Here is a 15,475-nt window from a genome sequence, read left to right as displayed (position 1 = left end):
CAGCTGAGACACATTAGGACAGAGTGGCATGCATAAATCTTCTGGACACTGAGAACTTAAAATAGTATCCCACAATCTAAAAAAAGTGTCTGAAGAATGTGAAAATTATACTGTAGCTTCATAGTAGTACAGCATTACAAGGGTTCTTCTACCTGAAGAAACCAAGCTTTTCAAATTCAAACAAAAGCTATAAAAAGAAGTCTTTTCTACAGGGAGTTGCAGATCTTAGTAAGCCATAATGTAAAATGAATTTACCTATTAGCTTCTAGATAAAAATGTAAATTCACCAGAGCTTTCTACATATTCACATTCTTGAACATTATCTATTGTAAGCTTGATGCTCTTCTTCTATACAACTGTTTTACAGTTATGCACTCTGCTGAAAGTTACTTATCTATTGAGGCAACATTCAGAGTACAGGAAACCCTCGCTATTCGCAAATCTGCTATTCGCAGATTTGAATATTCATGGTGCGCCGCGCCAATGAGGTGGGTTGGGGTGAGCACCGCCCCAGCTCCCTCTGGCACTGCACCGAGCTCCTGCCTCTATGTAAGCAGGCACGGAGTGCTGCACGGAGCAGGGGAAGGCAGAGCTGGGGAGAGCAGAACGGAGAGCAGAGCCAGGCAGGTGGAGGGGGAGGACAGAGCCCGGTGGGCAGAGAGTGAACGCCAGGGATGGGGAAGGAGGCAGCAGCAGCAGAAGCGGTGGCATCTTCTCCCCCAGTAGCAGCTGCAGTCAGTCCCCAGGCACTACACGGGAGCCCCACGTTTCCAGCTTCTCGCAAGGGGCAGCTGTGGGGTCTGATGGGGAGCCCTGTCAGTATTCACATATTTCACCATTCGTGAGGATGTCCAGAACGGATCCTCCGCAAATGGCACAGGTCTCCTTCACTCACCCACCATGAGTTATATTTTGTATATCGACCATTTTGTGAATGAGGTATGAAAATACTCTTTGTTTACACAAAGGAAGCCATAAAGAGGTGCAGCAAACCTCTAAGCTTGTGTAGTTTGTTGTCCTTTTCAGATGGCTAGAAACTGCCAGACATGTATAGTGACTAAATGAAAAACCTTGTTATAATGCAAAATTACTGCTGTAGGCAGCAAAGTACAACCCTGCTACTACATGTTGGCTGGGATAATAATTAGAACCAAAAGGTTCGTATTAAATCCTAAGTATAAGACTGAACATTTATCTACTGAGAGTTCAACAAGAGACCTCCTCTAGACCAGCTGTCATTTGCTCAAGATATACATTCTGTTTTTCTCTGTGATATGAAACTCTGTACCAGGTGAAAAAAATTAACAGCTTAAATTTTGATTTGTGGTTCAAGTTCGGCAAACCTATTAGAAAACAATTACTGCAAGAAATCAGATTTTAAGCAATTTGTATCTAATATTCTGTTCTAGATAGTGAATAAAGTTAGAAAAAAGACTTGAGTGCACAGAACTTGAACTTGTAGGGATCAGCCTACACTGCTAAAATCCCAGCTTTAGCTAACAGGGGTGAGAAAGAATAGCAAGAACAAATAAATGTTTTAAACATTATTGTAAATACTGGGGCTAATAAAGTTAACAATACACTGCCAAGGCAAGGATGAGATTTAAAGCAGTAAGTGGCAAACTCCATTTGTTGCACTGTTGAAGATTTGTTACAACTTTTCGAATTTGCCACATAATCTCTTATTTACCCTTTTAAAAAGGTGTACAACTCTTCACTCCTTCCAGAGAAGGGTTTTTAAAGTTCCAATACAATTTCTTGACCTAGACAAAGGCAGATTAAACTTAAAAAATGTAACATTAGCATTACACTTTCTTTCAGATGTAATGTGTTTAAAGCTGTATTTTCTTATATTCCCATGAAGAAGAAAACTGTGACACCCACCATTAGTCAGCAGACTTTATTGGCATTTGTTTGATTAATCATAACTAGTAAAGGTAACATTTAATTGACAACATTTTAATTGCATTATTTTATTGGGAGTAACTCTGTAATCTAAATAATATGAAATAAGCATGCTCTTGACATAACTACAACTGTTTCCTATACAATTGCTTAGCTATCTCAGGTTTCAGTTGCACAAACCCAAAGGGAGCCCAGCACTACCAGTCTCTCCTCCCTCTAGACTCAGAGTACATGAAGGCATTACATTTAAATTGGGAAGATTAAATCAGGCAAAAAATGGCTGGCCCTTTTTAAATTCATCTGAGGAAGGGAACTAAGTTAGATCAGAAATGGGTTAGCCCAATCTATCAAAGGTCTGCAGATATCTGGAGCACAGTTCCAGGGCTGTGAAATCCCAGCCACTCACCCCAGCCCCAGAGCTGCCCTCTTCCTATCCTCTGTCCACCATGACTGAGCTATTTTTATCCCTCCAACCTCTCCACTCCCAAACAGATAACACCCCCTCCGAAAAACTTGCCAGCTCCCCTGATTTGCCAACACCTTCCCTGCAGATCTACTAGCCCCCCCTGATCCTGCTTACCTCTCCCTGCACCCCATCTTACTTAGATCAGGCTCCTGGCAGGGCTCCCTGTACTGATGAACGTGTGCACAAGCTACTCCTGATCTATGATCATGTGGCTTAAAGTAAACCATACAGCATCAAGCTACCTTTGTAGATCTCCACAAATGGTGATCCCATAGCCTGTCGTGAGGAAATATCAGAGGTCTAGCACCACAATAGGTAGAGGAGGAGGTTCTCTGGTTCTTCCACTGACTTCTGAACCACCATCCATGGAAACACAGAATGGCCTAAGATTTGTGATTCTTGCTAATTTCATTTTGAGTGGGTTTAAGATTTATTGCAAAATACTGCCTGAAGCTCTACCAGTTGTAGAATAAATCTTCACCATTCCAGAATCCTTTATAAAATGGATATTTTCATCATTAATCAGCAATAACTGATACAATCATTTGATCATTAATTCATAATAAAGTCAAGTCTCCATTCATGAGGAAATCATTTGTAGAAAGAGCTACAGAAATCCTAGTGTGTTCTTTGTGGCAGAGATGATAGAAATCAAATTAACCCTTTATTTTTGTATAATTTATTTTAGTGATGGTTTCAATTATTTTCTTCTATTCATCGTTGAAAAGTTGATTCCATGTTAACATTTCCAATCAATTGAATTTGACTGAGCATTGACTGACCTCAACCTCCTGACCTTCTGAAATAATTTATTACTATTCTTTCAATGGAGATTCGAGATAAACTGTACGTTTCATTACACATGGCATTGGATAATAGTTTTTTCATTATCTTACACAAAGAAATGCTAAGAAACATTCTTGCATATACACCCTGATTTCTGTGGTTTAACAGAATTACTTTACAAAACATTATATTTCAAAACATTCATTACATTTTGTCTTACAAAAAACAATGTAATATGGCCATCATTCTAGCTGTCATGTTGATGTTCTCTTGTCATTTCATATTGTGGCCACATCTACGCCAAGTTGACTGATAACTGGACAAAACTCCACTGAGTACAATTCCAGTTACCCCAAGAGGGAACCCAGAAGCAATAGCCCCTTCTCACCCTAGAATTAGTGGCCACCTTTCACATATCTTTAGAGGGAGCTAAAGCTACGCAGAAGCTACAGACTCTAAAATCCAGGATGTCCAATTTAGTCCCCACACTCTTGTCAAATGCCAACACTACAGAGACATGGATAGGCACAAAAGAGGAAAAGGGAAACTCAAAGTAGAAGGAAGAAAGGGAGAAGAACTGAGGTACAGGGAGAAAGAAAAAAAACAGCAAATATGGAAAGCCATGATGAAAAACTTTAAAAGCCTCCTAAGTGAAACTGATACATGGAAGCTATTACTACGTATATATCATTTATTCCATCCTCATGTCAAGCAAAATGATTCCATGTGCATCTTTTAACTTCCAAACATAAACTATTTGTTTAGTTTTAAAAATGAAATTGAATTAAGAAATTCTAGAATAAATTTAATGGATTTAAAACTCCTTAATGTCAAGCAAAGTTTACATATAAACCTTGAAGAAAACTTAATCAATTATTCCAAAGGACCAAGTAAAACAATATGGTAGGTTTAAGTGATTTCAAGTAAAGCTCTATTGGCCACCCAGGGCACACATCACAATCTATTCCTGGCAGACAGTGGCAAAATATTTACATCTCATGAGAAATTCTGACTTCTAGTTACATAGAAGAAGTCAAACTAAGAAATTACCATCCAAAGTGACTCCTATTAAGCCAGATATAACAAGAGAGTTTGCTCTAAAATAATCACAAGCCACACCTATCTGAAATTTAGAAATCAATACTCAAAACTAAAGACTGATCCTGATCCTATATATGCACATGCTTAACTTTATTCATTTAAGTAGTCCTATTGACTTAACTGGACATAAGAGTATCTTGAATCAATAGCTATTGTACCTTTTAGTCCAACTCAGTAATCCTATAATCTGTTTTGTAGCATAACAGTTCAGCCCTATATCTGTGCTGCAAATATAAGACAGAACTCTATTTTCTAGGGCAAAGGAGGGAAGGTCCTCCCCCACCCCTCTAAGATTGTACATACAGCTTTGGCATGTGAATAGCAATATCTCATACTCAAAACTCCAGGGAGTTTTAACCTGCCTCTAGCTAAAAGCTATACAATTTTTAGTTTGCAGTAGAGTGTAAAAATCACTCCAATTAAATCAAGTTAAAACTGGTCTGACCAGTGTTACTGATCCCCCAAATAATTCAAGTCAGTTTAGAAAAATTAAGTGTTGGTTGTAATGTTAGCTAAGCTTTTATGTTGAAATAAATGCAACATTGTAAAGCAACAAAGTGTAAGTAAACCACAATTCAGATATCTATATCTCCTGAATGTTTACAAAACATTAATACAAAGATGGAGTTTTTAAAATAATTATCTTGTTTCACCAATTCTGTGTTTGTTACAATATTCAATAATATAGCCATTGCATCCTACAATGTGCCAAACCGGATCATCATTAGCCACTTGAAGTTTGACCTCAGACAGTTGTGCTGGTGTATTATGAACAGGGTCCAAGTTGTGCTGTCATAAAATGATTATTCGTATTATCCAAAATATTTACTTTATAACAATTTTACTTCTTGCCCGTGTAGTAGGTACACTTTATTCTTGTACTTCTCTGGTTAGGCCTAAGTGCCCATTTAATTCCCTGTGTCACCATCACATAACTACCCACCTCTCATGGGAAGTTGACAATTTGTTATATTTCTCGCAGTAACTTTGCCTAGGTTGGGAAAGCAATGGTAATGTCAAGCTTGTCACTATGCTCCTTATGTGTGCCATGTCAATAAAACTATTAGTCCCAAGTCTTGCTTGTCATTCTTTGGTGTCCTAAAACCTCTAACAGCCACATGCACTGGGAGAGTGGGAATGATTTCTGTTCTCCTGCACCGTAGGTATTTTCCTGCAGGGAGGACAAAGGTTAGTCTGATTGGTTTCCTGTCAAAATAGCTGGGTTTCTGACTCTTTTGATCACTTTCCCCTGGCCTTTTGCAGTTACTCTGATTAGAGACTGATCCTTGTGCTGCTCTTTGATCAGCAGCTCTGGCAGTCTGCAGGTGCCATATGTCATCACATTAGCAGGCAGCAGCATATTAATCTCCCCTGCTAAATTTGATAACACACTACACATTCTACTAATTCATACAGTGGCTGAAAACAGCTTCTGACTTCTTTATTTGCTTTGCATTAGAAGATACCATACTGCAAAAGATACCAAGGGAATCCCAAGTTCAAACCTGACAGTTTGGGTTGAATTGAGACAGTTTTTAAACCTGAAATTGTTGTTGTTGGTGCCTGTATGTCATCTAGAACCTACCAAAACTTTTGAAGTTTTCTTCTTGTGTCTTTGCATTGGTTTGTGTCTAGGAAGAAATAACATCATTCTAACCTGACATGCAAGCTGCTATTTTTCCCCCCTTACATTAGCATACATCCCTGGAAAAGAGGGTGCTTAATAACCTCATTTTAGATATTCTGCACTAAGTGTGGTTTCATGTGGCACAGGACATTTCTGCTGGTAAAATATTCTTTAAATGACTTCATAATCACAGATCAAGAGACAAGGCGTTGAAAAAAAATCTGAATAATGTAAATCATATGGAGTTCAGAGGCTAAGCAAATTACACACCCTGAAGCTGCCCTCGCTGCATGAAAGGAGCCTTTCTCCAGCTTCGCGCAATCCCAGCCCAAGGGAACTTGCATTTGAGAGTTTTCTAAACATTTCAGGTACACTTGAAAGCTGAAAGTAATTCTCATTTCCTAGGCAGGATTAGCTCGTTTCCAGTCCATACAAAATAGAGCTCATTCACCAACACACACTAAAAAAAAAAGCCCTACCCCCAGAGCCCTAAGGACTGAGGGCACCAAGGTGTGTTTAAAAAACAAAAAGAAAACACAACAAAACAAAAAGAAGAAACATTTCAAAGTCTACCCAGAAAATAAAGCTCAGCCTGGGAACGGAGGTCTTTCTTTGCTCTCTTTTGGCTCTTTAACGGGTACCCTTTTACCTATAGTGCTTCACTTAACCAGGCTGACAAGTTTCCTAGAGTGACACACACACACAGCAGGGTCAGACCTGCCAAGTCTCATTCATTTTGGCTTCGATCTTAAAGACTCACTCTGGCGAGGAAGAGTTCCCCCCCGCCCCTTTCCCCTTGTAGTGAGTTTCAATGCTATTTGTAAGGATATTTGCTAAAGCTTCCCTTCCACTTGAGAGCATGGCCAGGGCTGGGTGAGGGTGCTAGCTTTTATTGGACCAACTTTGCAGCTGGGATAACATTAGCCAAGCTCAGTGACAGCCCTGCCTGGGAAGCTGCAAAGTGAATTGCAACTCTCCTCTCCACTGCATGCAGACGAATAGTGCATGTGTACGTGCATATGTGTCTGTGTGTGTATATGTATATGTATGTGTATATGTGTGAGAGTGTATCTGTGTGTGGGTGTCTGCATGTGGGTGTTTGTATGTGTGTGTGTATATGCCTGTGTGTGGGTGTCTGTATGTATATATATGTATGTGTGTGTATGGGTCTGTGTGTGGGTGTGTATATATGTACATGTGTGCATGTGATTGTGTATGTGTATGCAGATAGATAGATAGATAGATAGATAGATAGATAGATAGATAGATATCTGTGTTGGGGGGTGTCTGTCTGTGTGTGGGTGTCTGTGTGTGTGTGTATATATATGTGTGTGTATGTGTATGAGTGCATGTGGGTACCTGTGTATATGTGTCTGCATGTGTGTGGGTGCCTGTGCATTTGTGTGTGTGTGTGTGTGTGTGTGTGTGTGTGTGTGTGTGTGGGCAGGTGTGTATGTATGTGTCTGCGCATGGGTGCCTGTGTATATGTGTGTGCATGTGTGTGCATGTGTCTGCCCAAGGCTGCCTGTGTATATATGGTGTGTATGTGTCTGCATGTGTGTGTGGGTCTGTGTGTGTATGTGTGTCTGTGCATGGGTGCCTGTGTATATGCGTGTGTATATGTCTGCATGTGTGTCTGCCCGCGGGAGCCTGTGTATACATGAGGGTGTGTATGTGTCTGCATGTGTGTGCGTGTGTGTCTGCGCAGGGGTACCTGCGTATATGCGCGCGCGCATGTGTGTGTGTGTGTGTGTGTGTGTGTGTGGGCGGGGTGGCCATGCGGGTGTGCACGCGCGGGTGCCCGTGCGGGCGTGTGGGGGGTGCGTGCCCGCGTCTCTCTCTGCCCCGGGCCTCACCGTTGTGCTCCTTGGCGCTGGCGAACTGGAGCTTGGCGCTGAGGCTGGACTCCGCTCGGGCCCCGCGCCGCGGGCCCGGCCCGGCCAGGGCAGCTGTCAGCAGGAGGACGCCGAAGAGCAGCATCGGGCTGCCGGGGGGGCGACGGCACCGCACACGCCGGGCACTCGCAGCTCCGCGACCGGTCCCGCCGCTGTCTCACCACCCCCGGCCGAGGGCTGCGCCGCGGGGGAGAAGGCAGCACTGAGCCTGCTCGGGCAGCGGAGAACGGCAGGGTACTTTCCGCATAATCCCATCCAAAAAACTTTTTCCTAGAGCCTTGTCTCCGCGCCTCCAGGTCTCTCTCTCGCGCTCTCCCTCTCTCTCTCTGAAAGGATCAAAGCAAGCGCTGGACCCCGACCAGCTTCCCCAGAACTAAACAATCCCGGCGCGGCGCTGCCTGGGGCTGGGCCGGGCGAGGCGAGGCGAGGCGAGGCGGGTGCGGGCGCCCGGCGCGCGCGGGGGCCAAGGCGGCGGCAGCGGGGGTGGGAGGGCGGAGCGGAGGGAGCCGCCGTGGACTCCGAGGAGCACCTGTCAGCTGCGGGAGCCGGAGCCCAGCCAGGCCGGGGGGCGGGGAGAAGCCAAGCCCCTTCCTCCAGGGGGCGGGCGGCACCTGGCTGCAGCCTCTCCCCCCGGGGGCTGCTGGCGGGGCGCCCGGGGCGCGGGGGGAGCCGCGCGGGCGGCAGATGGGAAAGGGGGAAAGGGCTGGGCTCCCGCCGCTGGCCTCTTGCCTCTCTCCCTCTCTCCCCCTGCCTTTGACTGCCAACTGGCGACACAACAGGTGCTATAGCACAGCAAGCAGCAGGGCCCTGCATCTCTGCCCCCCGCTCCAGGGAGACGCTGCCCTGCCCCGCTAGGACCCCCCCAGCTCCGTCGCACCCTGCCCGTCCCAGCTGCCACCCTCCCTCCCTCTCACCCCTGCTGGCTTGGAGGTAGGGTGGCCATCATCGAGGCGGGACCGGTTTTCTGCTGCTCTGTCCTCTGTGGATACGAAACCCAGCACCTTTAGGTCCTCTGTTTTTCTGTCCAAGAGAAAAGAGGACCTAAAGGTGTTCGGTTTCGTATCAATAGAGGACAGAGGACAACCCGACTCGCCTCTGTGATGGCCACCCTACTTGGAAGGGGGCTAGGGACAGAAGTGACACATGGACTGGTTTAAGTGATCCCAAAAGCTAGGGACAGAAGTGACACAGAGACTCCTCCCTAGCTTGCCCCTGGGGCCTTATGGCTAGCCTATGGTTAACCCTTATGGCTATGGCCGTATGGCTAACCTTATGGCTAACCCTAGCTTGCTCCTGGGGCCTTATGTCTAAGGGCAAGCAAAACTTGGGGACATCTGAACCCCAAGCCTCTGGGCTTGGGCCTGCACGTAGGATGCCCGCCAAAGGATTTGAGAGCATCTGAAGCCTCAGATGGGGGTGGAAAATGTTTGCCGGTAGTAGGCCCACTTATGTTTCTGGACTGCTTCTCGGATTTGGAATTTGTTTTGGCTAATTTGGCTTGGAATACGGACAATTTAAAATCAAAATAATTTTTAAAAAAATGATCAGAAACTGGTTTGAACCTGGAACAGCATAGAAGCTCAGTGCACAAATACCGGTTTCAAAAGGCTGCAACTGGTTTAAGATAAACCTAATGGAATGTTGTATCAGACTTAACTGATTGGGGTCAAACCAGTTTATGAAACTTCTATCCCAGGCCAAACTGGTTTAAATCTGGAACAGAACAGAAGTTTGGTGAACCTAAATGGGGAGGCTGGGCAACAAGGTTGCTGTCACCCCCAGACAGCACCGGCTTTGTAGCATCTCACAGGGTTTGAATGATACTTTGATTCTTGGCGCAGCTGCAAAAAAATTTGAACCAGTTCATTGATTAACAAGTTCACCTAAGTGAAGGAGCAATCCGATTAGAGACCCACCCCCAGGTTATGATTTTCAAATTTTACAGGCAGAATCTTGTCTCTTATGGCCCGCCCCCCCGCAGCTCCCCTTTAATTCGCACCCTGGCGTCATGTACTGAAGGTTTGGTGCTATTTCAAAACAGGGCCCAGTAAACAGGTCACCACAGGCATTCAGCATGACTCAGGGCTTCTTGTCTAAGGCACTAGCACAGGGAGAGAGGCCCTCAGGTTTCTATATTATCAGGGAGGTTTTATTTTTGCTCCCTACCTCAGTAACAAAACTCACTAGCTGCTCCTACCCAACAAGTGGGAGATGAGGCCCAAATGTGAACACTGGCAAACTTCAGGCAGGTTCCAGGCTCTAAATTCAAACTTGCAGCAACTTTTACAATGGGCCCGGTTGAAGCTCCATATCCAAGCTCCTAAGGAAGGCAGCCACAGATCCAGACGTTGGCCCTGATCCTGCAGTCAGATCTATGTTGTCAGCTCCTCGTGCTCCCTCACAGCCCTGTTGGCTTCAGTGCAGTCTGGCAAAAGCACCAGGGTTTCTCCACAGGGATCCAGTTGCCCTATCAGGATCTTTGTGGTTCAGGCCAATTTCTGGTTTCAATAACCAAAGAGTAATGACATGGGTTTATTTGTTTGCTGTGATATTATCTTTATGTTTATATGTGCTGTGTTGATTTGTTTTTACAGGAACTGGCTTTGAATTGGAAAATTAAATGCATAGTTAAGCTCTTCATTTCAGGCATTCCCCTGATATTTGGAAATAAAATATGAAGAATTTGTTTTAAAAATGTTCTGCCTGCCGATTAGTTCTCTTTCATCAGTACTTGCTGTTTCAGCTACCTTGAAATGAGAAATTGAGTCACTCATGTTCACAGATTGATTCTGCTTAGTTTCATTAAGATTTTGATAACTATTTCTGCATCTTCTGTTGAAATGTTGTTTAATAACTTACATCCCTATACCATGAATCATTAACTATTTTGTTGGCTCTGTAAGCAAAAACATATTCTCTGGCCAACATATTTAAGGGTAACCTTAACAGGTTAAATGCACCTACTAATACAGCCACCTGAGCAACGTGTGATAATCAGGGATCCAGGTTTTCCATTTCCTACAGAAAAAAACCTGAAGCTTTTCTCTTTTGATGGAGAAAAACATGGAATTTTCATTTTAACAGAGAAATGCATAGATTTTGCACTTCTGCAAAGAGCTCTATGCAGGCTGGCAGAGTTCCAGCCTGCAAGGGGCCAGAAGGAATGAGAGGAGGTCGGTCAGATAGGTCTCCATGTGCACACAGCCTGGAGAGCAGCTTCCACAGGTAAATCTGGTATGGGGGAAAGGGAAGACTGAGGCCCTCATACAGAGGAAGCGAGATGGGCAGGGCTGCTGCCCAGTCCAGGCGGTTTGTGTGGCTTGGGGCCTGGGACTGGAATGTGTGGCCACAGGGTCTAGGCAGGGAGTGGGACGGAGACGTGGGAGGCTCATTCGGAGGGTGGGAGGGCTGGCTCCCAGCTGACTCCTGGGGGGCATAGGGAGCACATGCTCCCCAGTTTTATCTGCAGGGCAGGAACACGGGAGGGCTGCTCACTATGGGCTTGGGCTCCCCGCCCTGCTGTCCTCCCCCGCCTCTGCCCCCCACTGGGGCCTCCACAGCCCAGTGGGCAGGACCAGAACGGGACCAAGCGGGGAAGCTCCTTGCCACTGGAAGCCCCATGCTGCCCTGGAGGGGTGCCCCTGCCTACCTAACAGCAGTGGGGGTGGTAGTGTGGGATTGTGCCCCCTCATTGCTGTTGGGCAGGCAGGGTTGCCTTGCCAGGGTGGCCCAGAGCTCTCATGGGAAGAACTGAGCCTCCCGTCCCCACTCTGGGCTGCTGTGCTGGGTCCTGCCCACTGGGCTGTGGAGGCTTTACGGGGAGGGCAGCAGAGTAGGGAGCCCAAGCCTGCAGTGGGCAGCCTGCATCCGCCCACCACAGGCTTTGCTTCAGCTATACCTCCTATGGGGGATGGGGAGCTGGGCTCCACGCTTTGTTCTATGCTCAAGCTGCAGGAGCCACTGCCTCTTGCAGGCAGCCACTGAGGCTTGGGTTCTGCTGCAGGAGACTGGAGGCTGACCCCATATCCCTGGCAGCTGGGGGCCCCCTCCAGCAGGGCTCGGGGGCACGGGGGACTGCGGGCAGGGACTGAGGAGCACCAGCAGGGCCAGGGGGCTGTGGGTGGGGATTGAGGGGCACTGGCAGGGGTGTTGGGCTATGGCTTGGGAGTAAGTGGCCTTGACCTGCATCTCAGTGAGTGAAAGGGGCAGGGGGAGCTCTGATTTTCCATGATAAAAAACCCAGAAGCAAATAGCAAAATTTATAGATACTTAGAATGTATTTTATTATAGTGATTGAGGCACTGGTAGGCTTTCAAATGGCTTAAAAATTGTAAATATATCAGTAAAGCATTGTGTTCAATTGATACCTGTCTATATAGTGGTGGTGCATTTTAATCATGGATTTGAGGATTTTAATCAAGAGAATTTGTGATTTTTAAACTGAGGAAACCAGAAGCCCTGGTGATAATGCAATAAATTTAAGGCATGATAATGCAATAAGTCAGCCACAAAGGTATTCCACACATAATGGAATTATTCATGGAATATGTGGAATACCTTTGTGCCTCATTTGTTTTTACCTTAAATTGAACATGTGGCCAGGGCATCTCAAAACGTCATGTACTGTCCTGGGCTCCACCTGCAACTGCAAGTAAAGCAACCGTAAGTAAAACCCTCATCCCAAAATCACCGGTCCTGCCATGCCTGTGTGGCATAGCAGGATTTTTAAACTTGGGACCAAGGATTACATTCCATCACATCTTAAACTGAACATCTGTCAGGGGCCTACAGGGACTTGATGTTTATCTAATACAGTGATTCTCAACCAGGGTGCCACAAGATTTATTCAAGGGTGCCATAGGGTGTACAAATAGGTGTTAGGTGTGCAAATAGGATTCACAAGATAAACCCAGAGTTTTCAAACAAGAATCCATAGTCAAAAGCATTCCGACTTGTTCTGATCTTTCTGAGTTCTTTGCAGCAGAATTGCTGTATTATTTGTCTGTAGTCACAGACCTAGAGTAAACTAAGAGCTGACATTTTCCATGGGATACCTTGAGTCGAACAAGGGGTGCTTTGAGTCTAAAAAGGTTAAGAACCAGTGCTCTAGTACCATATTTGGTGAAAGGCTGTGGACTCTAAACGTGCGACAGTTGGGCCTGCACTTACTGGCAAATCCCCAGTCTATTGTTCGGCTTGACTGACTAGACTTGGTAGATGCAGTGAGTCCAGTCATGGAGCAGCTCTCCTACCATTTGTCAGAGGTTGCTCCAACCCAATGGCTCTGAACTGACTTGTGAGCCAGCATAGAATCTATGGTCCCAGCACTACTGGTCCCAACTACACCTGTTCTGTACAGAGTAGCTACACAAGACACTGTGATTGCAGAGTAACCAGAGTTACTGCACAGTAGCATCGCTGAATGGGTTTTAGGTGACACTGACTGCACAGTAGCTTGTTACTACTGCGCAGTAACGTTGCATCATGCTTCGTGCCATGGAATGCTGCTACAGCGCAATAATAACAAGTTACCGTGCAGTCAGCATCTTGTGTAGACATGCCCATTGATAAGACTACTTCACTGTACTGGGGCTAACATATGTCCTTCTTTCCCATTCCAAATCCTATTTCCCTCTTGCATAGCAACTCTGCCCTTCTTCCACAAACAAGGGATGGAGCTGGTATTTATTAATTAAACATATTTCAGTAGCACCTAAAAAAACCCCAGCCAGATTGGGCCCTATTATAACAGCACAGATCTGGTTTTCAGTATTGTTATTTACATTTGAAAATAGAATAAATGGATAATATAGTATGTTAGGAGTCCTTACATTAATTATTATAAATAAAGTGTTTATTATGAGCATACATAGGGTTGTTATAGTTTCCTAATGAAATATTGTATATTTTAACCAAGTATCCTTTCTGTTGTATTTTGGTCACGATTTTTTGTTTGTTAGTTTTCAGATGGCAGGTCTTTTTGAAAATTAAGAACTTTTGGGATGTTTGAAACTGGGCACCTAAAAGTTGAAGCACCCCAATTTGTTGGTTACCTCTGCCAATTTTGACTGCAGGAATTGCCAGAGTTCATTTAGTCCTGAATCCTGCTTCTGACAATGGCCAACCTCAGCTACTTCAAAGGAAGTGCAAGAAACCCCATAGTGGACAACAATGGAATAACCTGCCCAGAGAGGAAGTTTTCTTCCTAAACTCTCATCTGTGAGAAGTTGGCTTCTATCTTGAATGATGGGAAATAATATTTGTGCCAAAATGTTATTTTTTGAATCTCATATAATTCTGTGTGTTCACTCTAGCAATATAAATGTTTCTTTTAAAAATCATGCTAAGCATTTCTCTCTGCTGTTTCCAAGTTATATTAAAGTTCTGTGTTTTACAAAATCATTTTTAAATCTGTTGTTTTTCATTGAATGAAATATATCCAAGATAATATTCTTCTGATGTATTCTGCGAAAAGATTGATAAGAGCATTCAATTTATCTTCACTGTCCCATTCATTATTATTATACATCTCTAATATCTCTAATAGACCAAACTCACTAAGCTAGATAGAGCTATACTTTTAAATTTATCTTCAAATGAAAGTCTCTCTGTATCAAATAATATTTTTGCCCATCTCTGAGACTCTTTTATTTCAACGGTATCCTATTTAAAGCAGAACAACCAAAACTGACCACAGTATTATACGAGGTGAGGGTAAAATGTGGGTTTATATAATGGTATTTATAATATTTTTATTATTATTTTCTGTCACATTTCTTTTGCACTCCAATACACCTGACACAAGGAGCCATCTCTCCAAGGTCTAAGGATGAAATAACTGTCTTTAAAGACAGCTCCAACATCAATGCAGAGAGGAAGAAACAGTTTCAAGAACTCCTGAACTGAGATCCTAATGGTGAAGACAATGAAATCAAAGCTATCCCATAGCACCCCATGAAGGACTACCTTGTGGTTCCACTGACTTATCAAATGGCCTTGAAACTATTAAGGAGACCAAAAACACTAAAGCGTGTGGTTCTGATGAAATACCAGCTGATGTTTATAAGCAAGGTGAAAAGAAGCTTTTTCACCAACTAACATTGCTATTTTGAAAATAACCTCAGTAACCTCAGAGATGCCAAAATTACCCTGTAGAAGAAAGGAGATAAAATGGATTGCAGCAGCTATTGTGGTATTGTACTCTTATCCATAGAAGAGAAGATCATTGCTCATGTTGTCCTCAGTAGACTCACCTTTCTCACCAGGGAGATTCTACCCAAGGCCCAATGTGATTTCAAACCACTCAGAGGTACAGCAAGCATGATTTTTTTGCTGGACAGGTGTAGATGTTTTGCAAGCAACGCTGAAATCTTTACACATCCTTCACTGACCTGAGTAAGGCCTTTGAGTGACAAGCATCCTGTGGAGTTTGGTGGGGCTCTGCTTTCACCAAACTAGGTGATCCTTGAGGAACTTTTGAGCACTCTATCTTCATGTTTTAAAACCAAGTTTAAAGATGGGACAAAAAAGAATGGGAAAGGGAGAGGAAACAAGAAGCAAGAGCCAGTAGGAATTACTACTAAGGTTTGGTAGGAGAAATGTATTCTTAGGTCTAACTATTTTTGGGGTAACTGGGTGCGGATAGAGAGGCAGGGCTGCAGAAAAAGTCTTGCTCTCCCTCTGTAGGCTCTCAAG

The 15,475-nt window shown here is 44.3% G+C and overlaps 1 protein-coding gene across 1 annotated transcript in view; it reads right to left on the bottom strand.

Annotated features, from left to right (window-relative positions):
- PDGFC (platelet derived growth factor C) overlaps positions 1 to 8,293 on the bottom strand; it is a 229,557-nt gene extending 221,264 nt beyond the window's left edge. Inside the window, exon 1 of the mRNA XM_014593535.3 lies at positions 7,742 to 8,293. Within this exon, the coding sequence (XP_014449021.1) occupies positions 7,742 to 7,865 (124 nt within the window). The 5' untranslated portion in view covers positions 7,866 to 8,293. The remainder of the gene's footprint in view (positions 1 to 7,741) is intronic.
- Between the last annotated feature and the right edge of the window lie 7,182 nt (positions 8,294 to 15,475).

Source organism: Alligator mississippiensis, chromosome 2, assembly GCF_030867095.1.
Source record: "Alligator mississippiensis isolate rAllMis1 chromosome 2, rAllMis1, whole genome shotgun sequence".
Lineage (NCBI taxonomy): Eukaryota > Metazoa > Chordata > Crocodylia > Alligatoridae > Alligator > Alligator mississippiensis.
This window is presented reverse-complemented; position numbering and strand designations above follow the sequence as displayed.